Source organism: Tachypleus tridentatus, chromosome 8 (genome assembly GCF_004210375.1).
Source record: "Tachypleus tridentatus isolate NWPU-2018 chromosome 8, ASM421037v1, whole genome shotgun sequence".
Taxonomy (NCBI): Eukaryota; Metazoa; Arthropoda; class Merostomata; order Xiphosura; family Limulidae; genus Tachypleus; species Tachypleus tridentatus.
In genome coordinates this window covers 36,154,115-36,179,471 of record NC_134832.1, presented here as the reverse complement: position 1 = coordinate 36,179,471, position 25,357 = coordinate 36,154,115, and the positions used below count along the sequence as shown (strand labels likewise).

Genomic DNA, 25,357 nt, shown 5'->3' with positions numbered 1-25,357 from the left:
CCACACCTCAACGACTTAAGTAATATAACCGTACAGAAGACAGTTAAATGATAACTATCTTTTTAATATTTTTAGCTATGCAAAAGTAAAACCATTATTATAAAATAAAACAAATTCCTTAGTTCATTTATTTAATGAGGCGACTGACAATACTTTATGTGATCTGACTTGCAAATGACTAATAACTAGGTATCGTGAATATATAAGTTAAAAATGAACATTTGGTATACGTTGTTTTAGATTTTTACATGGTGATATTTTTTTTGAACATAAGAGTACAGCCATAGTAGTAGCATGCTGTATGCTTAAAATCGGCATTGGCAAGGTCATAAGGTATCCTCGATAACTCTTTTAAAACAGCTGAATTTTTAGTATTTGAAGTCACTTGACAAGATGCGACTCATCTTACAAGAGTATCCTGCCAATAAATGCCAGATGGAACTGAAGTCCACTGAGCTTTTATAAGCTAAAACATTGTCATTCCTCTCTTCTGCAAATAAAGTTTTAACCAATTTAATACAGTCGGTGAAATGTCATTATCCATGAAGTTGAAGTCAAAACCAATTGCGTCAATATATCACATTACGAACGATCCTAAGACATGGTTTCTATACCGTGTGTCACTACTGGCATCATTCTATATAAAGTAAAGACCAATTTTTCTTCAATGTCCATTTCTGCCGTTACCATGTCGTTATACATCACGTTCTTGTTTTAAGATGGGGTTTAGATCTGGTTCCAGATTCGAAAAAATATTTAAATATACATTTGTTATTTGTCTATAACGTGGTAAGTGATTTGCTTTGTTGTATATTTTTTTGACCCATTGGATGTATCCTTTAGACTATTACAAGCGAGATATTTTATCTTTGCTGGAAGACTTTTGCACCCTTTATGGCGTTGGCATAGTGGACAGTTTTGTGAAATATGTTTTTAACAGCGTTACTCTGACCCTGAACTCACATGTAGCTGAAAACAGTTAGTTCAGTATTTTTAATTAGAACTAGCTAGAATCGACAGGAAATGGTTGGCTGGTTGTATTGAGAACGATAGTCAGCACTGCCCTAATGTCATTGGTTTAGAAACGTCTCCACATTCTGCTACTGACACTTTGAAAAACTTGAAACCACGTCTCAACTTCAAATTTTGATTAGTTGGATTCCATTTGTCTCATATATATTCGCAAGAATGAAACATTTGTATGTTTTATCTTAGGTCCACCTTCGGCTCATAAGTACTTTTTAAAGTTCTCTGAACTCCATGATCCACTTCAAAGAGATAAATTAGACAAACTGTGTAAGACCTCTAAAAACAGCATTTGCATTTCATATAAGGAAAAAACAATTTGAGGGGTAGTGGTGATTTAATAACAAAACTTTTACCTTGTTGTAGTCGTATCGGTGTTTCGTTCCCTGCGAGTATCGAAACCAGATTTTAGCGTTATAAGCCCACTGATTCACCCCGAGTCTCAGGACTATAGTCAGTAGATTAATAATTCAAAAGGATCCCTAAAATGAATAGCTTAAAGTCAGACAAACAAACATTAGACGACATATGGGCTAACCGGCCAAGGAAAAAGACTTAAAAGTTCAAGAATAATATCTCTAACTAAAAATTTCTGACGAGAAAGATGACAACAAGTCAACGGCACTCATAACTCTTAACCAGACGACGGGATAGACAGTCACGGTTATAATATCCCAACTCCAAGAAAATGCGACGTGTGTGTAACTAGCTGCATATCACAGATCAAATCACGACGGTTTTGATACGCAGCCAGACACGTTAACCACGTAGGTCACACCCAACTTCTGTGAGTTGATTGCACTAGTAACTAAAATTGGGTGCTAAAATCATGTTTATAGTAGAATAGTATCTAAAAATGAGATAGTTTATAGTAATAAATAATAAATAAATGGATACTGGCTAATTGTTTAGAATATTAAAATCTGATGATTATATATAGCAAAACAGTAACTAACACTTCGCGTATTTAAAAAAAAAATAGAGGTTTTACATTAAAAACAACAACTCGCAAGTGATGTCATGCAGAGTCATTGCCAAAAGAGAAAATAAAATTACAATCTTTCGAAGAAAGTTTCCTTTTTATAGACTAACCTTGGTCTAAATCACTGGCAACTTTTTAGATGCTTCATATATAATTATTTTACATATTGAAATATTAATATACCAAATGTATCCATCCTACAATAGGAGGTCTGTTCAAAAAATACGCGGACTGTTTGAATTGCGCGGCTCCAGTTGGTTCCAGGGGAATCCGCTTAGTGTCGCTAGGTTCGCACAGATCAGCTGATTATGACGCCATTTCCCGATTGCAGATATCTTCATTTGTGTATTAGCTACGCGGTTTTTTCGTTTGGCGGATTTCAGTATGAATGACCTGAAGGAGCAACGACTTGCTGTGAAATTTTGTGTTAAACTTGGAAAATCTGCGACTGAAACTTTTGCAATGCTTAACACGGCTTACGGTGATGTTGCTATGAAGCGTACGGCATGTTTCAAGTGGCATGAACGTTTTAAGGATGGTCGACAGTCCATTGAAGATGATGAGCGTCCTGGACGTCCTTCCACGTCAACTGACGACCCACACGTCGACAAAATCAACACCCTGGTGCGGGCAAATCAACGTCTGGCTGTCAGGGAGCTTGCTGAAGAGTGTGGGATATCATTTGGATCTTGTTACGAGATTTTGACCGAAAAATTGAAGATGCACCGCGTTGCTGCGAAATTTGTGTCACGCCTGATGACGAACGAACAAAAAGTCCATCGCGTCCAGGTTTGTCAGGAACTGCTTGATCGTTCAGAAGAAGATGAAAACTTCTTGTCAAGGATCATAGGAGGTGATGAATCATGGGTTTATGGTTATGACATTGAAACGAAGGTCCAATCGTCCCAGTGGATGGGTGAAACATCCCCCCCAGACCCAAAGAAGCTCGCCAAGTTCGATCCAAGGTCAAGGTGATGCTGACAATTTTCTTCGATGCTAAGGGTGTTGTTCACCACGAGTACCTCCCCGAAGGCTCCACAGTGAACCAAACTTACTACATTGAAGTTCTGAAACGTCTGAGGGACGCCATCCGTCGCAAAAGGCCAGAAATGTGGAGGAGTGGCGACTGGTTTTTCCATCACGACAACGCTCCAGCCCATTCAGCCCTCAGAACTCGTGAGTTTTTGGCCAAACACTCGATCACTGTTCTTCCCCACCCCCCCTACTCACCTGACCTTGCTCCTTGCAATTTTTTCTTGTTCACCAAACTCAAAAGACCCTTGAAAGGAAGAAGATTTGAGACGATCCCTGAGGTTAAGGTAAATGCGACGAAGGAGCTGGAGGACATTACAAAAGAAGCGTACCAGGACTGTTTCAACAAGTGGAAACACCGTTGGGATAAGTGTGTGCGTTGGGGAGGAGAGTACTTTGAAGGGGTCCCAGACCTGTAACTTCTAAATAAAGTACATTTTGTTTTATGACGTCAGTCCGCGTATTTTTTTTGAACAGACCTCGTATGGTGTCTTCCTAGGCCCCGTATACACTTTGTAAACCGAGTCGGTTATTTTCATAAATAACATATGTTTTCTTTTTTCTCATGAAACTGTCTTAACTGCAGTTATCCTTCATGCACATTAATAACTTCGCACATTTAAACTTCTTTTACAGGAGAGCATGTATATGAACTACACTACCTTTCGTGTGTTATTGCTATACATCTCATCGTAAATGTTAAATGTAGATGGCTTCATCAAAACCTAGTTCAGTATTATATATTGTATGCGAATGTTGTTGGTGTACACTGTACACTCTCACATCGTTGACGATTTCAAGCCTTCGACAAGGATCAATGCGTGGGTGGAAGACCATTTTGATATGAATGTTTTTGAACTCGTTAAAGATAACGACTCTCTAAAACCCACATGTATTTCTTTTTGTATTATTAACCAGAGTTACAAAACCTCACATTCTACAGTTTACAGTAAGCTTTTTCTCGCTTCGTCATTTAGTGAAAACCGTAATGAGACTATGTCAACTTTAAACACTACCATTAAAAGTTTAAAAACATTACCTACCCATGTCTGTAGAACGCACACGGATTTAACTTCTCGAGGAAAGTAAACTTTATTTCCTACTTTTTTGTTTTACACATTATTCAATATTTGCCATCTAATACACGCATTATAAAAATGCGGCGATGAAAAAAGGTTTTTTTTGAATTTCTTGCTTCTAAAGTTTATATTGCACAAAAATATGCTATTGTGAAACATACTTTGGTAAGTTATAAATAAATTCGTTACCTAAAAGCAATAGTGTTCAATTGAAGAACGACTAAAAATAATTCCATGGTTACCTGAAAGTAAAAGTTTTCAATTACAAAAATGAAGCATTTATAACAAGGGGGGTTCGATTCCCCTCGGTGGGCTGAGCAGATAGCCCTTTGCGGCTTTGCTATACGAAAAACACACACACACACTTATAACAAGGATATATTTGTTACAGGAAGATTACAATGTGCTATAGAAGGTTAAACAGCTCGTCCATATAATGCCTTTTTCTGTGACTTCAAATATCTTACTATTAAGATTATTCATTATGTGTGTGTGTGTGTTAACATCTAACACCCAGAGTTGGTTGGTTTGATTACCGTAATTTTTATGTGGTAACTGGAAAGTGTCCGACAGAGTATGTGGGCTATTTAGGATTTTCCCGAAAAGATGGATAAAAAAACAGCGTGAAATACGGAAGATTTTCACTTTTTATAGACGTTTGGCGTTTAATTTAAAAACACAAATAGTTAACCAGTAAAATGAGTCAATTATTATTTTCTACAAAGGAGGGAATGTAATTAACATCTTATTAGGTCATTAGAAGTTAATAACAACAGCAAAAGGACAAAAATATTACATAACATTGTTATTCATACAATTTTTATGAAAAAAAAATTCTTATTTGCTGTGAGAGGCTATCGCTGTCTTAATGGACAAACAATGTTTTACGTATTAACTATAACTGTTTTAACAAGCAAATAATGTTTGTGTTTTATTATACCAAAGCCACATCTGCTGTGTCTACCGAGGCAAAAATACCAATAAGTCGCAAGTAGTTGAAACTGTCTTCATAGACGAATAATTCTACCACAATGAAATCTTTACAACTAATTTGGTGACGAAAAATAATTAGCACGCTTTATGTGCTTATAACAGTGTTGATGGGAAAAATCAATATCATAGCATTCATTAACGGTTACAAAAACCTAGATCGATAAATAGGAGTTACAGTATGCTGTACATGTTTGAACAGGCAATTAGAGAACACCACTGTAAAATTAGGTGACAACAAAATAAGAGAAAAGATTCTCTTTATTATATTTACATGGTTAACTAGAGCATTACTTTACGCCTGAACAGCGTAATTGGGCTATTTGAAATGAATAACAAAACTGATGTCACTTTTATATTTTCATAACGTCCCACAACTCCAAGTGTCAAGCGTGTTTTCTAGCATCATGCCACTAACCCCGGATCTTTTGAAGCACAAACTAAAATATTAACCAGTAGGTTAAGGACAAATCTTCAGTCTTGAAGTGTCTTTTGACTATACTGTGGCAGGTGTTTAGATAATATGTCATTATATTAAAACGTACGAATAACAAATTCACATAATTAGACAAATTCTCTGTCCCCCGCTGATACAGCGGTATGTCTAAGAATTTACAACGCTAAAATCAGGTGTTTGATTCCTCTCGGTGGGCTCAGCAGATAGCCCGATGTGGCTTTGCTATGTGAAAACACATTCGCTCTTCCAGGTAATCCACAAACTATACTTTTGGATCCTTTTCTTTTCCTTTCACTTTGTCTCTCATTGTTAACGTTATTAATCTACCTGTTAATTTGTAAATCTACATGTCGAATTATGGAAGTCTACGAAAATTTACAAACGCGGCTGTAAAGAAATCAACTTCATACCCACGACCCGGTCGCACCAAACACGCTCGCCCTCCCAGCCGTGGAGACGTTATAATGTACAGTTAATCCCACTATTCGTTGGTAAAAGAGTAGCCCGGTGGTGATGACTAGCTGCCTTCCCTCTAGTCTTACACTGCTAAATTAGGGACGGCTAGCACAGATAGCCCTCGAGTAGCTTTGTGCGAAATTCCAAAACAAACAAACAAACAAAACCCTCTAGCCTTACACTGCTAAATTAGGGACGGATAGCGCAGATAGCCCTCGAGTAGCTTTGCGCGAAATTCAAAAACAAACAAACAATTTACCCATGATCTTTTAACTAACGAATAGCTGCTGTCTGGCTGTCTAAACTTACTGAAATCTAATAAAATTATTTTTCGAACATTTACTGTACTGTAATATTAAACGTGCATTTTATTTTATATTCTGTTAAAATACATGTATGCATGCTCTGTCAAACCACATGTTATTAGGTGGTAATGACTTTGAGGAGCTAATATGATATATGTGTGTGTGTGATAAAAGGTAGGAAATATCACATGGCTCGGATAACATTGGCTCACGTTCAGAGACCGAATCCAAGAGCAAAAGCGAATTATAGTATTACCAACCAACCTTCACAAATTTTTGATTACACACTATTTGATTCCTTTTTAGTACGCATACTTTTTATACGTACTAAAATATTTTATAACATTTAATGGTTTATGTTTATTATAGCGTTTTGTAGGCCTAACCATCGCGGTCTTTAATACGTTTTGTGATATTTAAAACAGAAAGTTGAGTGGCCTTTAGTTAAAATCATAGGAATGATTGATATTTTCTCAAACAAATGTTTTGAACTTATAAATAGACTCCCTTAAAGGCCTTCAACTTGCTTATTAATAAAGTTGCAATCCATAAAAGTTGGATAGAAAAGGATGCTTCTCATATCCATATAGTCGCCCAATGGAAGAGCAGTAAGTATGCAAATTTACAACGTTAAAATTAGACATTCGATTTCCTGCGATGGACACAGAAAACCACACACATCCAACTACCTGGTTTAAACTTTCACTGCAGTTAAAGTAAACATAAAAATAACTTACAATAATCGTTTTATATATTATTTGATAATAACTCATTCTTTATTGCAGAGTACACTCTGAGAAATAATACACTTTAAATGTCCATATATTACGTCTTAAAAACATAAACATATTTTCAGTATTTAAAAAAACAAGTATTATTTTACCGACAAACAGCGCTGTTAATTTAAGCATGAAAATAACAAATATATGACAACAATGATTTAGGGTGACAACACTACTAACAAATCTCTTATAACCTCTAAAGTAATACACGCTAAACACGCTAAGTACATATCAATAATCATTAAAATTGTTTCAAACTTACTTATTATTGTACCTAGTTTTAGTATCTTTTCACTTTTATTTAAGATATGCATCTTACTTTAAAAACACGTAAATAATACTGGCCGCAAGAGAATTACCATTTTTCAATACTCTACCGAATATGAATGACATAATATTATGCCAATAAATCCATAAATGTATTAGTTAGAATTTTCGATCCTATGATACAATGTAAGCCATCGGTACTTTGGAGATATACAGTTTTCTTAACCACTCCTCTACATTATGCCTTGTCCGAGATAAATGTGGTGAAGTAGTTGGGAGTACAACAACAGAGTTATAATCGTATATATGTAAAAACGGCTTGTTTGGGTTGAGAAAATTTTTTTATGTAGAGGAGCGAACAAAGCTTCGACCTTCTTCGGTCATCGTCAGGTTCACAAAAACATAAACAAACATCCATGATACACCCCCACGAGCATCGAAACACAATTTCTAGCTTTATAAAAAGTCCACAGAATTACCACTTTGCCTATGAAAACATGTATACAGATATCAATGAAAAACACTCCCGCAAAAGCAGTATGCATTGATATTTAATAATAAATATCTTAGCCGTACATCGTTTATTTTTAGGGTAATTTACAAACATCAATACAGTGTAAATGTCAGATTGAGCTTACATGTATATATACTAAATCACCAGATATAAAAGCCAGGGTCAATGAACTTGAAGGAAGAATTAACCACACAATATAGTAATAACAACATTTATGTAAGCTAAACCTAATTATGATAACACCATCGCTTTACTCAGAAAAGGAAAGTACGAATGCGAACAAATCGCTGCCAGGATGACTTAAGAAACACTGTAATTGTCTTTAAAACATCCTTTTTTATTTTGGTGTTTCCTGTCCATTGCTCTTTATATGAGACAGATAAGCACAAAAGTGAGCAATAGAAACAGAAAAAGAGACGTTCAAAATAATTACTAATCTTACCATAACATGATATTACACAGTGACATGTCGGAAAATATTTTCAATGCCTGAAAAACAAAATGTCTGAATAAACACGCATTGCTTTAACCCAGTAGTTCCAAACCAGGGGTGCGAGATAGCGTTCCAGGGGGTGCGAGATAACATTTGTTTTGGCCACCTTCACCTTTATTCTTAAATAAATAATTACTGTGAGGGGTGCGAGAACATATTAATTTTTTTAGGGGTACGGGGCATAAAAAAGGTTGGGAACCACTGCTTTAACCTACGAAGAAAGCCCAGGTTTGTAGTCCCTCCTATACTCAATGACAAAGTAGGTCTAAAAATTATGTCATCATTACAATCAACAATTTATCAAATCTGAGTTGAAGCAAAACGTCATCACAAAGTTATACATTGGCTTACACTGAATAACCGAGAGACTGACGACTGTACTGATCCAACAAACATCCAAAGACAAATCTAAAAGATCCACTGAGTGGATTTATAAAGGTGATGAAGACTCAAGAAAAGACTCAAGTTTTACATAATCACAATATTTTAAAATTTCCGTTTGATCAGCTGTATTCATTTCCACCAAAAATAGATGAAGTCATTAAACATAAATACAATAACCTTTAGATATAAAGCACTCTTTACTAAAAAGGCGTTTTCGAAAAAGACAGCCTTGGGTAGTCTAAATGGTAGCAACAACATTATTAGAAACGTTTCTAATAAAGGTAAGGATTTCACGGATAATATGGGTAAAGATGTGAATGTTAACTAGATAAATGACCAACTCAACAATGAAAGCAGCTACAAAACACTACAGTCATGTTTTCCAAAAAACTAAAAATTTAACTTAATAGGTCAGTAAAAACTCAACACTTTATAAATGCGTAACATAATCTCAATCCAAAGAACGGTAGACCACCTGAATTTTATGATCTTCCCAAGGACCACAAAGAAAGTATCTTTTCAAGGGCCATTGTGTCAGCCTATAAATGACCAACGGTAAAAACTGTTGTGGTTTATAGCTAGACTACTTCGCAATTATTTGAATTTTATTTCTACATACTTATAAATCACCAACAGTTTTCTTAAACTCTCATATTACAAGTCATTAATTTCGATAGTATCTTATTTAACCTGGACGTTGAGTCATTGTATTTCTCCATTCATATTGATGAATGAATCGATTTCGTCATAGAATTTGTAGAGAATCATTAAGACAATGTAGACTTAGCGAGATACGCTATTCAACAAATTAAAGACAATTATTTTTGGTTTAATGAGACTTACGAACAGTTAGTTATCAGGTGTTGCTTTGAGTAATCATGTAGCCGTAAAATTCTATGTTAACTACATGTATATGGTAGAAAGTCAAGCCTTACAACATTGGAATAAGGAAGCCAGACATATGGGACAGACATACTGAGGATATCTTTGGAATGACTCTAAGAATTTACTACTTTTCTGTGATTTCTTCAGTAACTTTCATCGTACTATAAAATTTACTGTTAATAACATTGACACGGTTTAGTTGCCCAATAATAGCCGCACATTTAACGTGTAATGGGTGATGCCAGTGGTAATCTTAAAACAACAGTATTTCACAAAGCGTATAATACAAATCTGTTACAAATTTGTCTTTTTTTTTAAAAGACTTGTATTATAAGCCTTGTGAAATACCGTTGTTTTTAGATTACCACTGGCATCACCCATTACACGTTAAATGTTCGACTATTATCGGGCAACTAAGCCGTATCACTAAGATTTGTGCAACTGATGAAGGTAAATACAAAGCTGTACAAGTATTTGCACACAAATTAACATTAATGGATATCCATAAATATTTGTTAACATGATATAAAGCAATTTTATACGGATTTTGTTTTTCCATATATTAGCCCTAAGATTATAGCTCATATTACACAGGCTTGGAGACAATTAAGTCTTGACATCAGTTACATAGAAACAAGGTAGAACTTTGAGCAATATATTGGTAATATCAGTCTTTAAACCCAAAAGATGCAATAAACCCGTACAGATTATATGTCACATTTAAGAGGAAACCGTTACCACAAGATTGTAATATACATATTAACATGCAAATTTTGTGGTTCTGTATACATCGGTAAAAGAGGCAGGACTACAAGAAATGTAATTAACAACCACTTTTGAGCTCTATACACATTAGATATTAAAGCAAGTACTATGGCTGAACATTTTGTTGACAAACATGGTATAATCGATATTGATTGTTGCATAGCAGCAAACATTCTTACTCGCTGCTACAAGGTTTCAGATAGAGAATGCAAAGAAGACCTAATAATTTGAGAGAATAAGCCTTACTTTAAAAAATTACCCTGGAGTTTCTAATTATTACTGTTTTAGTTAATTAGTATAATAACATAGTTTATGCGAACTTTAAATAGTATACTTTTTTCTGTTTGCATGTACCACATAGTTTCAATTTCACCATGCACAGCAATATAATTTTTACAACAATTATATATACATATATACATTATCGCGTGAAGTCCACCTTATTATGCAGACTCTTGTTATTTTAAAATTTTCCTATATGCTTATATCACTTAACAAGTTTGCCCCAGTAAAGCAGTAGAGGCAAAACATTAGCTTGAATAAAAGCTATTGCGTCTTCTCTAGCGACAGGCCGTGTTTCAGGTATCTTTTTAACAACGAATACACCTCTCCAGGTTGCACTATAAACCTTAAACTATCATAATGATAGTACATTTATGAAACACATTTCTAGACCGCGTGAAATCACGTAAACAACACATAAAATATTTGTACCCATGAATAGTGTTCAGAAAAACTGGATGAAGAGAAAAAGGTTTGTTTAATTTTTGAGTTAACACTAACTAAGTTTTGCTAGTGTTAAACATATCGTTTTATATTGTACTATGCAATCTCTCGCACGCTTGTCATGTGCCACGGTTTTAAATCCTGTATTTACTTATCATTCTTGGTTCAGTAAGAAACTCTTTGAAGAAATGACAGTAACCAGCTGTGAATATCGTAAAGATAGTAACGTATCTTTGCCATATGTTCAATACACTGTCTAATCGATTTTACTAGGGTGGCGTGGTGGGGGAACAAGCATAGTTTTCTTTAGTTTTCGGTTTGGGCGTGGTCTAATAGTTAGCGCGTCAATGTGCTTATCTGAGGATCCATGTTCGTGTCCTGTTACCGACAAAAATGTTTCTCCGTATTGAGGCTGTGAATGCGTTATAAAAGTGGTCGTCAAGTCCCACTATTCGATTAGAGTAGACCAAGTGTTGGCGATGGTTGATGTTAACTAATTGCCTTCCCAACTAGTCTATCATTTCAAAATTACAGACGGCCAACAATGACAGCCATCATATGGAGTTTGTATGGTGCTATATGGCCTCTAATTATGAGAACGTTTGCCATTTGCATTACTTAGCGCTGTAACCTAGAGCAGAGCAACTTACTTCTAACCATACAATTAACAAACATATTTTGTTAACACAAGTGAATGAAAGATAAATTGTTCTTTGATGGTAGATTTATTTTTTATAATGTCTTCAAAGATTGTTTACTGTAAGTTATAAAGGGAGTTAATAAATATTAAGGTTTTTCTAAAAGAGTTGCTTAGTCTTTCATTTATTTCCTTAGTTTTAAGTCTATTTCTCGTGTTTCTTGGTAAAGTTTTCTTAACTTTTATTGTTTAAAGTAACTTTGACATATTTCACCGAATCATGCAACAGTCACTTCATTAATACTATAACTGAATTAATAAGGACAAAAAATGATGGGTGTTTGTGTTTAATTAGTAATATGTGTAGTGTTTTAGTATATCTTATTTTCAAAGTTTAGTTTAACTTGGGTTTCACACACTATTTTTTTTTACTCTTTCAAAAAGAGCAACATGGATAATGCACAGTCTAGTGGTCATAAACATCGTAAGCCTTGTAAATTATGTCGACTGACATAGGACAAAAACACATTAAGTTTTTCTGCTATTAACACAGGTTTCCAGAATTCTGAAAAGGTATAAGAACAAAATTCCTTTGATTCAAAGGTAAACGACCTCAATTGCTACTTTTATTTTGAGTTAGGTTCAACTGCTTCTTAAGAGAATAACGAAACAAGTATTTACTCAAAACCTTAACATTAAATTGTTACATGGTTGGTATAATTCCAGATGAAATCTGAAAACAAAGGCAGAAACATTTAGCCAGTAAATAAAGTCCTTGTTCATTTATGTTAACTGTGTAGCGGTTTCCACAACTTCGTGTCGCTTGTTTGTTTTTGTTTTTCGCATTTCCCCCCAAGCTACTCGAGGGCTATCTGCGCTAACCGTCCCTAATTTTGCAGTGTAAGACTAGAGGGAAGGTAGCTAGTCATCACCACCAACCGCCAACTCTTGGGCTACTGTTTTACTACCGATTAGTGGGATTGACTGTAACATTATAACGCTCCCTTGTCTAAAAAAGCGAGCATGTTTGGTGCGACCGGGATTCAAACGCCTTAACACACCTGACTATGCCGGGCCCATGGCGTCGCAAGAAAACGGTTACAATTTAGTATATATTTTTGTTCTTGTTTGTTTGTTTTTTTTAATTTCGCGCAAAGCTACTCGAGGACCATCCGCGCTAGCCGTCCCTAATTTTGCAGTGTAAGACTAGAGGGAAGGCAGCTAATCATCACCACCCACCGCCAACTCTTGGACTACTCTTTTACTAACGAATAGTGGGATTGACAGTAGCTTTATAATGAACCCATGGCTGAAAGGGCAGCATGTTTGGTGTGACAGGGTTTCAAACCCGCGACCCTCGGATTACGAGTTGAGTGCCTATTTTTGTTATAAAACTAAAGCGATATGCAAATCACACTGTGAATGTGTTGGTTACTATACTGTTTTCAGAGCTGTCTGGGGTCGCGTAAATATTTATCTCGATAGGGGGTACATGAGAAAAAGGTTTTCTTCTTTAAGAAATCAATAACATTTCAACAAAGGAAGTTTAAGAAGGCAACAGCAACTCCTCTCTAAGTAACGTTGATTTAGTTTTCAAGGATATTCATGGGTATTAAGCATTCCTAAATGAAAGGTAGGAACATTATCTTAAGAAAAATAATGTTCATTGTTTGTTTCTGAAAACAACTTAAACGATGTAAATTCCGAAATAAAAGAATGTGGAAAAGTTAAAGAACATTACTTAATGAAAGTTAAAACAAGTTTGAGTCTTACAAAGCAAAAATTCTTCAAAATCATTTAAATAATTCCATTCTCTAGATTGGTATTACCTACTTAAAAGATTAATGGTGTTCCTCTATCATTAAGATTGGCATGACATAGTGGTTAAAGCGCTCGATTTTTCAATTTATTTTACTTCATCCCAATATTAATATGTGGGAATATTTGTAATGTTTTTGCTTTGTTACAAGTATTTTTCTGTATATATATTTCAGGTAATTATCCTTAACTAATACTTCTTTACTATCCAGATAAGTACAGTTATTTTCATGATAAGTCTTGAATAACTGATTTAGTTTTCCTTATATTCCCTCTTGGAGATTGGATTAATAAAGAAAAAAGGTGCTTCGCTTCTCCAAGCGAGAAGCAACTCCAAGAGTTGCGAGTTCGAATTTGAGCATGGTTGGTAACTGGGATAAAAATGTGTAAAACGCTGTTGTTTACAACAATTAACGACAGAAATGAAGAAAACTATGTTGCTATTTCCTTTAAAAAAACAACTAAATATTTCATCAGCTTACTGAAAATTCAAATGATCTTTACTGTTTTAGTTAGATTTACTAAAGACAGATTTTTCATAACCTTTATCATACACCTTAAACATGCTTTGTTACTGTTAATAGAAAAAAAAAATATCTGCAAACGATTAGTTCTCTGTTTCGAAGGTATTACTTTATGAAAAAAAGATTATCTTTGGGCATGGAAATTAATAAGATACATCTTATTCTGATTACGAAAAATTACAGTAGCAACATATAACTCCACGTTGTTGGCTCAACATGTATGGTTACCGTAACGCACGTGTGAATCTAAAAAACACCCACCTTGACTACAGCTTTCAGGCTGTAGAAAGCGTTATCTTGAAGGCCTTTTTAAATATCCACTTATTTAAGTAGACGGTATCTTAGAACAATTGCTCTGTAATTTCTCTGAAAAATTACGCTTAAAGTGGTTGTGTACACAGCTTTTTATTTTACTTCACTGCGACCTTATTCTTTGGGTGATGTGGGCGAACTGAACAGTCTAGCTCCGTTCTTCAGCTCTGTGTCTTCACTGAGGCTAGCAACGTAGAAAAATAAAATTAACAGCGCAAGAATCCTTGGCAAGCGTATGCCGGAATTGTAATTGATGCGGGCTGAGATCAGCCTTATATCACTGCAGCTTTTCACATGGACAGCAAAGCATTATCGTTTCCACCTTACGAAGTCCAATTTCTTAATACATTTCTTACCTCTCATGTTGATATCAGTTGCATGCCTATGTAATACGATATTGCCGTCGTTTCTTTCTGCTTATTATAACTGTACATTTACAAAAGAAAAACTACTTAGAGGCAGTTTGTGACGTCATATCTTCACCAAGGTCGCGAATATAGTTCCAGCTAGACCCGTTGTCTTCTTCGCCACACTATTTGAATACCATCCAAATAAAAGTGACAGAAAGTAATTTTCCTTTCTTATTTATCCAAAACTGTATCTCTCACAGTTTCGGTTATTGGTTTCAGTATCTGAACACATTTATTTCTGAAGATTGGTAAATAACTTCGATTATCAGCCATTTTACAGTATTCGTTTGTGATTATGTCATACAGTTTGGTAACTAAGAAATATAAGTACTTATTTACTTAGCAATTGGGTTAATTTGCTCAATTAAGGGCATTATCAAAATATACGTATTTTTTAATTTAATAAAACTTTATAATATAACACTCAAATAATATTCACAGGAAGAAATAACTTCTACATAAGGCTATGATGAAACTATCGTATACGTCATACAACCTTGGTTGAGACTAGATTTATATATGGTTTGAAAAACTAACAACTGAAATGTTTTGTAAGACATAATGGCTAAGGGTTGTTCCAGTTAAAGATTATGCCACACTTATTTACACAGATACAGAAATTAATGAAAACTAAGAAGGTCTAAGGCGCTCAAAGTAAATGAAACTAGCAAAAAAGATGTGATAATATAAAAGCGTAACTGATGAAATGATTAGTTTCCGAAAACATAATATATAATATTGTGGTACAGATATACAAAAACGTCTCACTAGCTTTTTCTTTCCCTATTTAAAGGATTATATTCTCTTCCAGGAAGAACCAGTACATACTAGCTAAGTAAAGCTTGAAATGTATGGCTGCCAAGTGGGAAGCACGTGATAAACATATCCTCTAGCGGGAAATATTCCAATAAAACTTATTCAAAGAGCTGCTCAAGATATCCACTGAAATCAATTTGTCTCAACTGTTAAAATAAAAATTCAGATTACTTAACTCCTTATCTATTTGTCACTACACATATACACATATGTAATGTTCAAGTTTCCCTCTCCCCCGCTTGTACAGCAGTAGGTCTACGGATTTACAACGCTAAAATCAGGGGTTCGATCCCAATCGGTTGACTCAGCAGATAGCCCGATGTGGCTTTGTTACAAGAAAACACACATTACACATAAATGAATATCAACCTTCCCAATTTAATAACAAAACACATAGAAGTTGCTACTACCAGAGCACTGTGGAAACTACACCGTGCATTTAAAAGATATGATAAAAATTACACGAGTAATAAAATAGGTTATATAATAATGGGATCATGACTATTTTTATTTAAAAACTGATTTGAAAAGATTTGATTTCATATCACAAGTTTGGATTACATGCAAGAATATTTGGAATAAGTGATTTTATGTTCTTTTGTTGGATTAACAACAAATAATGTTATTTGACATATAATTTATTGCTTGTATTTTATTACACACGTTCACCAATAATTGGTCCTCACTGATAAAAGTAAAATAAGCAGTACAAGGCAGCGTGAAAAAAAAAGTTTAAAAGAGTGAAATACATTTCTTGAGTCAAAAAAGGACAGAAATTTACACAGTTTAAATACACAAACATATTTTATAGAATCCATAGCATGTTTGAATTACAAGCTCAATACATTATCTCTAGAATAAATATTCTATTATTTTCATTTAGATATTTTTTAGATAATTAAGGGCTATACTTTCAAAAAACAGTTCTATGTGCTAAATTGTTTATCATATTTAAGTTGCACTGAAAAGTAACGCCACGTTTTAACATGGTATAGTGTTTACATTTTTTTTTTCCATTGACAGACTGCCTAGGGACGAGAACTTAAAAAAATACACGATGGTAAACAGGATTTGTTCCCTGTTTTTTTTCAAGACAATGCAGTTTAAGAATATCATTATGATATATATCTGAAAATCGTTACTGGTATGCGTTTGCTTGTTTCAGCATTTCGCACATAGTAATCCTTAATGTTCATAGATTAGAGAAATTTAACAACAACCACTGTTGGTTTTCGTGTTTTTCTTTGTTTTGTTTTGTTTTTGCTACGTGTCATGAACCATAAATATTTGGATCTACAGTTCAGGAAAGTTAACATTCAGGCCATATTACGCCCAGTGATATTTGTTACAAGTTTGAAAACTGTTTACTTTTATATTGAAACTTAAGAGTATCATAATAAACACACACACAGATATATGGAAAGAGGATGTGAGACTGTTTTAGTGGAAAGCTAGGAATTGCACCATGAATTTTAGTGTTGTAAACTTACCGCTAACTCCCTGGAGGACTATATATGTGTAGGTTTGTGCATATATATATATATATATATACAGAGAGAGAGAGAAAGAGACTTGATGGTGAGGTAAACTGTGATTAGTAATTAAGAGGGCATTAGTTTCTCCTATTGCTATAGCTGCTAAATGGAAGATCCTAGAGAATAATTTTTTATCCTCTTTCTAACAACTTATCGAGTCGAACAACTTGATAAACAAAACACATATTTAAAGACTAGGTATCAGGAATAATTATAGCTGTGATGGCGCCCAGGCTGTATGACGTTTATTTTTATTAGGAGAAAAGCCGATACTGTAAGTTTCAACATATATGATTCAACACTTTAGATATCGTTTGCAGCGCCATCTCTTAGGTTATTTAATAATTTTTTAAAATGTTGACTGGAAATAAAAACTCGGTGTAAAGTTAGAAATACTTATCCAAAGGTGTACTTTCAAACACTTTAAAAAAATTTATAATTTCAGTCAATACCTTTATAACGTACTACTTACTAATATAAGTTTATAAAGTGAATTTGAAATTATTTTCAGACGTTGACACATTTGTTACCAAACCTGAACTTTACAAAACGCATTAAAAACCTATTAACAGACGCAAATACAATAGTTATGATACTAACAACTTTATAAAGTCAAGGTATATAGTCAAGTCAAATGTGAGCAATTTTCTCATTATTAGATCTGGTAGCAATAATTTTTCACTTTTGATTGTTGTATCATTTAGGCTTGGGAATAAGAAATCCAAAACCGAAAAAAAAAAAAAGAAGCCAAAACTGGCTTTGATAAAACTTCTAAATTCGATGTCAAAGTTGACCTATATTTACAAGGGTTGATTAGTATCATAAGTATCTGAATAAGAGTAGTAACAAACTACGCACAATGATCTTTAAAAAATGCCTCATGAATTGATGAGTTTCAAGATAAATCAGTAATTAGAATGATACTCAACACAGTTAGTTAACTTTATAATTCACGTACTAACTGTTTGTGGAAGTTCACGTATTTTGTTATTTATGTGTTATTATCAAACGTATCCACAAACAAAACAGAAGCGTCTGAGTAAGTAATAGTGAAGTCATTTATATGAAATAAGTTTTAGAAAATGTTTTAACAAAAGGATGAGCTTCATTAGCATCTCAATTAGCATCTTTAAAATACAAAACAGTAACAGATTTTCCCTTCTTCTTTTGAATACTAAGTTTTCTTTGTGTCATTTTTCTTTTTGTAAACTCTTTTACGAATATATTTTCATAGTCATATCCACATTAACTACACTTATTGCACTTGAAATGTCTTTTGTCTTTCCAGTTGTAAGTATAAGAGACAGAATCCTTTTAATGTGTTACTGCAGTATCCTACATTGATTCTCTACACTTTAAAAGAAGAAATAACACAGAAAAAGTAATTAACATTTGACTAGAAAAAATAGTTATAGAAATACCAATAACGTTGAATAACTTTCAACTGAAAAAAAAAAATTATTAGAATTTCGTCCATGCACTATGAAGACATTAATACAAACCCATCCTTCTCGCATATTTTCCAATAAATTCGAAAGTTTTTCATATGTTACATACTCCAAATTTGCCGGAGTTCGATTCCCCTCGGTAGCCTCAGCAGACAGCCCGATATGGCTTTGTTATAAGAAACACACACACACACACAAGTTCATCATCTATTTGGGCCTGGGCTATGTCATGAAGTTAGGGTATATGTTTGAACTGGAAAATCAATTTTGGCAACTTGTTTGTACTAATAGCTAAGTCTATTCCAAAATAAAAACAGCTGCTTCTTATGTTTATAAATCGTTACTTGCCTACCTATTATTGCTTTAGCATATTGTTTTTCCTTACTCAAGTAAGTTGTTGGAACGTTATATGTTATCTAATAGAACTGACACAAATATTGTGAGTAATTGAGACTGAACCTTATCATTGTTAGGCTTTGAGAGGAGTGATTATTTACCTTGTATGTTGCAGCCTATTTACTTTCTAATTGACAATCTAACTTTATATATTTCAGCGAAATGTATTTTCAAGCTGAATGTTTATTTAATTCTATGTAAAAATTTCAATAAATCAACCTTCCTCAAGCATGAGGCATAAAACACAAACAAAACAACATCCATGGAGCGTTCAAAACTTCAATTACTTTTATTTAAACTAGTATGATAATGTGAATATAATATCCAACCAAATCTGTAAATATACTTACAGGAGATAAGTTAATTTTTAACTTTTAATTTAAAAACACTGAAAGAAGTCAGCTTGCTTTGCACTGTGGCCCGGCATGGCCAAGCGCGTAAGGCGCGCGACTCGTAATCTGAGGGTCGCGGGTTCGCGCCCGCGTCGCGCTAAACATGCTCGCCCTCCCAGCCGTGGGGGCGTTATAATGTGACGGTCAATCCCACTTTTCGTTGGTAAAAGAGTAGCCCAAGAGTTGGCGGTGGGTAGTGATGACTAGCTGCCTTCCCTCTAGTCTTACACTGCTAAATTAGGGACGGCTAGCACAGATAGCCCTCGAGTAGCTTTGTGCGAAATTCCAAAACAAACAAACAAGCTTTGCACTGAAATGATGTTTATTTCAGCGCAAAGCTACACAACTGGTTATTTGCACTCTGTCCTCTATGAGTAATCACACTCTGGATTTTAGCGTTATAAAGAGCCGTTAACTTACCGTTAAGCCACTAAAGACTGCAATGAAGTCGTACATGTTAAGAGGAAAGTGAATACAGTGGCTGAGGATTTAGCGCTGGAGAAAGTTCATATAGAAGTAATTCGATAGGTCTTGTAAAAATAGCATTGGGCGTGGTCTAGTGGTTGGTGTCCGATAGATGAATCCAATAACTCAGACTTCGTGGATCTTTGTCGACAAAATGTGCTATATACTATGGAAGTGAGATAAGTGTATCCCAAGATTTGGCGGTGGTTGCTGCTAACTATATCCTCTCTACTCTGTTAGTTCGAAATGAGAGATACCTATGTAGCTTCATGCAAAATATTTAAACAAAAAAACATATTAATACATTCACTATACACTTAATCTTGATACGTATGTATTTAATAAGGTGAGACGAGAGAGATGTACCATTACGAAAATTTACTTTGGGCCCAATTTTGACAGTTATACTGCTGGCAGACTCATCAGTTTCCACTACCAAGAACATCATAAACAGTGTATTGTAATACCTATTTATAAAAATGCGTTACATAACGTCAATAACAAGCTCATGAAATCCACTTAAAACTTAGTTTCAAACATTTATATTTGCAGTGAAACAGCGCTAATTTCTGTTTAAAGCTTTAGTTTACTTTTATTTATTCGATCAGGAATGTCTAAACATAGTGAACATCATTTGCAGATGAAACAATACCACAAACTCTCTTTGAAATACATGATACTTGGCAAGTTTCAAAAAATGTAACCAAACTTAATTACGAAACGCTGTCAAACTCACACAAAACCAAAACTTAATAAATAAATAAAATACTCGTGAAAGTCATATTAGTGTATATTAAATCAAACATTAAAGATTATTGTTTTGAAAAATAAACCTTTACTGAGTCAGTAACAAATCAACTAAAAGTTGGAGCCCGGCAAGGCTAAGGCTCTCGACTCGTAATCTGAGGGTCGCGGGTTCAAATACCCTTCACATCAAACATGCTCTTCCTTTAAACAATAGAGTCATTATAATGTCACGGTCAATCTCACTATTCGTTGGTAAAAGAGTAGTCCAAGAGTGCGGTGGGTAGTGATGTCTAGCTGCCTTCCCTCTAGTCTTGCACTTCTAAATTAGGAACGTCTAGCGCAGATAATCGTCGTGTAGCTTTGCGCGAAATTTTAAAAACAATCAAACAAACCACAAAATAAAGTGTAGTAAGTGTGCAAAAAACAGTAAAAGTAACTTCACTGATGTAACACAGCCATCAACCTGTACTACAATGTTTATCCTATAATTGCAGTGTTCATAGTGTCCTCAGTTGCCGAACACAGCTTTGGAACATCGTAATTAATTGAACAGTATTGTTATGAACTTCACATTTTGAACTTTTCTCTATACCCTGTAGATATGACATCGTTTAGCCTCATGGGGTCTTCATGACTTTAATCCCAGGGCAATACCGCATTACGTGTGAACTATAATCACACTTCTATTTCCGCATCACTTAATAAGCAACACATAAGTTGTAGTAAATAACGTCACCCCGAATGACTCCATGGTCTCTATGGCAACCAACTATCGTCTGTCATTTAATTCACGTGCATGAGGCTAAACAGCGTCATATGTACAGGGTACAGAAAAAAATATTCAAAATGGAGGTCCATAACGATATTGTTGCTTGTATTCAGCCACAGCAAAATTTATCACTGTTCAGTTAACAATGCCTGTACTATCAAGTGGAGATCGAATGGATTTACAGTGCAATAGAAAAAGCAATAGAGTACACTCGGAAAGACACAACTCAATTTGAGGAATAACTGTAGTTTAGAAAAAAACATAGAACTTGTGTCATTTTTAGAAAGTGAAAAGTACATTCCTACCACATTATTTTTTACAGAAAAATACACCCAAAAATTCAGTAATGAAATTTGTATCCAAGTGGTGCTCAAAAACGTCGTATTTCATGGAAAAAGACCAAACACTTGTAGCCATATCCAAAATTAACCACATTCTTCACATCATAAGAAGAATAAAATACCATATGTCCCATCTCTGTTGATCAAAGTGTATAAACAACTGAGACATTGGTTTTTGACTTCTTAATATTGAGAAAACGCTATAAACAACCTGATACAAGACAAAAACATCAAAATTCAAATAGCAGATAAAGGCAATGCAATAGTAATAATAAACACAAATGAGTAATTCAAAAAATGAACATTATATTATCAGATACAAACAAATTTTTAAGTCGATAAACACAAATCCAACAAAAACACGTGAAACCAACTAAACAAAAATTATATTACAAATGAAAAAAAACACAATCTCAAAAAAACTTTTAGTCACAAGGCCGACTCAGGCACACCACAACAACTATAATGTACCCCTAAACTTCACAAACCCGATTGTCCATTACGACCCATAATGTCGACATATGAATCAGTCAACTACAGCGTTGATAAATATATAGCGTGGGCATTTTTTAAATATGTAACATCAGCTGAGTCCTTTTTCAAAGATTCTTTCAACTTTAAATATATTCTTAATCAACTAAATCATAAAGCATTAATGGCCACTTTTGATGTAATCTTCCTCTTCGCAGAAATCCCAACTACCGAAGCCCCTAATATAGTTTTAGAATTTTATATTGAAAACCTCAACGCTTTAATACATATTCACAGAAACAAATTAGAAACTCTTATAGAATTCACTACCATCAAAACTAACTTTATGTTCAATGACCAAAACTACATACTAATAAAAGGCTTAAGTGTGGGCATTCTCATGTCATAAATTCTAGCCAACATTTTCATGACACGGAATCTCAAGCCATCAATTCAGCCTTACACCCACCATTATACCGGTACAGATATGGTGACGATATAATTGCTTGATTCACATCTACAAAACACACTCTTACTTTTTTTTTCAACCACGTTAACTCCACACATCCCAACATTAAGTTTACCTGTGAACACGAGAAAACTAATCAAATAACATTTCTCAATCTCAAGATCATAAGAACCGTTACACACAGAAATCACCGATAATGGAGTATACATTCTCTGGGTGGAATCAGCACATGAAACAAAACAAAAACTAAACATATTTACACACAAAATAATCACAGCTACAAAACTATACTCCCCAGATAAAAGTAATGATGAAATTAACCAAATAAAACACTTCCTCAACAAATTTCCTTCAAAATACCGTTGAAAAATTATTATTACACACACGCGCATCTAGACCAAAAACACAATCAACAACAAACAATAATAAATTCAATAAAACAACGAACTATGAAATATTGCATTGTTGGACACCACATATTCCTAATATTAGCGATAAAATAACAAAACTCTGGAAGAAAACTTACAACAAAACATTCCAGTAAACAAAATTAAAATTACAGTGACAAACAATATAACGCTAGCATTATTCGTTTTTATTGTTAAGTACAAAGCTGCACAAAAGGTTATCTGTGGTCTGCAAACATCGGGTATCGAAACCTGGCTTCTAGAAGTATAGGTCCTCAGACTTGGGGACCCAACATTATATATTAAATATAATGCAACAACTGCCACGACTTCTATATCGCAGAAACAAGCCGAAAAATGGAAACCAGATTCAAAGAACACAAAAAACATCTTTGCACATTTTTGAACACTGCAAATCAAATAAACACAACAAAACTATAGGAAACATTCAAATACTAAGTAGGGAAACAAATATAAACAAACGCAAAATCAAAGAAGTCCTACTTATACAAGAACTCAAACCAAAATTGAGCCAACATAAAAGACCATCTTTATATCGATATTTATTTATATTTTAACATCTGACTGCAACGCCCCATGCATTCTCGTTACCGTTCACACTCTCGTCTCTGAGACTTGTGCCCATAACGGTCAGTTTCAAACTGTCTTTGTTAACCTGAAGATGACCTGAGGTCGAAAAGTTGTTTTGTACTTTAGAAGCGTTTTTTTGTAGATGCAGTTTATCAATAAAAGTGCCTTGCTTTTCTTTTGCAAAACTTATGAAACGTTCACTAAAGAAAAACAAATATTTTTAAGTTAATTTATTGATTGTTTTATTTTTGAAACTTTTTCCTCTTTTGTAATTTTTATTGGTTAAATCTGAAATATATCATTTCTGTACAAATTCCAATTATTTTATTTATTGTTCAACTATGAAAATACCGCTTAGGTATAAAAAATATCACCCAGTTATGATCGGTAGGGTAGTTACCAAGATTCGAGTTTTGGAGTATACACCGCAAACTTTATTATAATACGATGGTGCAAACAAAGTAGCAATGCTAACGATAACCTTGGTCACGTGTTTTATCAGGTTTTGTTGTTGTTTTCCGACAGATATTAAACTACTCTGTGTATGCGTTAAGTACATGAATATAATATTCACAAGAGTGGAATTTATTCAGTTAAATAACAAATTTAATTTGAAATATCGGGACGATATACAGGGTGGCCCGTAAGTCCCTACCCATCCATATATCTTATGTATCCAGTATATCTGTGTGGTGTCACCAGTATTCTTGCGCTCATGTACCCACGTATTTGTCACAATACGCTCTTCAAGTGTAAATGGGCTTATATCGGCCATATTTCTCTGAAAAAAAGAAACATATTTATAATGCATATTTATAATTGAATATAACATAACAACATATGGAAGGATAGGGACGTACGGGCCACCCTGTACATTTTGTGGAAAACAAGTGATTAGATTGAATTGTATTAAGATAAAAAAAAAAACGTGGCGCAGTCTGCATATTCTTAATGCAGAAAACTATTTCGATCTTACAACAGAAATATTTAAGAGCATGAGACTTTTACTGAAGAAAATACTCAAAGTTACTTAAGAACACCCCATATCAACTGAAAAATATGCAAGTTTGGTAACTGAGCTATTTGTTGGTGTTATGTATTATAATTTATCTCGCAGCCAAGAACAACGATAGCACTGCAGTGTTGATAAACTGCTACCAGTGTTATATGACAGTCGTCGTATTCAGCGATATAATGTATCAATTAAACTCAGTATTGTACCATAAAAACTACTCTAAAATTAAGTAAAAAACTCATACCTACCTCATTTTCCATATTTCCTCAAACTGCCGTCATGGAGTCCTCATCCCCCTTAAAAATTTTAGCCCTGCAAAGTGAACGACGCTACTGCTCGCACTCACGAGATTACTGACGTGTAAATCAATATCCTGTAGAGCCTGTACAGGCGTTACCCTGCAACCAAGAGCAATGAATGGTAGCCAGCTGTGTAACAACAGTTTAATAGGATAGTTACAGCGGTTATACAAAAACACATACTTCAGGGTAAGTTTTCTGTAGTGTATTGTTATTATTTATTTGTTTTTAAAATTTAAAAAGGAAAAAAATGCACACAAAAGAATCAACAAGTCTAACGAGCATAGTTCGAACTGAAGAAGACGATAAGGAAATAGTTGAAGAAATGACGTTATAAATCGATTGTTATTAA

General features: G+C 34.2%; 1 protein-coding gene across 7 annotated transcripts in view; it reads right to left on the bottom strand.

Annotated features, from left to right (window-relative positions):
* The window catches only part of LOC143222177 (FYVE, RhoGEF and PH domain-containing protein 1-like), a 101,001-nt gene extending 75,908 nt beyond the window's left edge, over positions 1-25,093 (bottom strand). Inside the window, exons 1-2 of one of the 7 annotated variants that reach the window (XM_076448253.1) lie at positions 24,955-25,036; positions 1,383-1,508 (exon numbers count right to left, since the gene is read on the bottom strand). Coding sequence is in view for 3 of the 7 variants with exons in the window: in XM_076448254.1 (XP_076304369.1) it covers positions 14,791-14,797 (7 nt within the window). In the remaining 4 variants the exon portion in view is untranslated. Of the gene's footprint in view, positions 1-1,382; positions 1,509-14,383; positions 14,761-14,790; positions 15,080-24,954 lie in introns of those variants that run through there. The other 6 variants (XR_013012055.1, XM_076448251.1, XM_076448256.1 and 3 more) reach the window with 6 other exon arrangements.
* Positions 25,094-25,357: the final 264 nt, after the last annotated feature.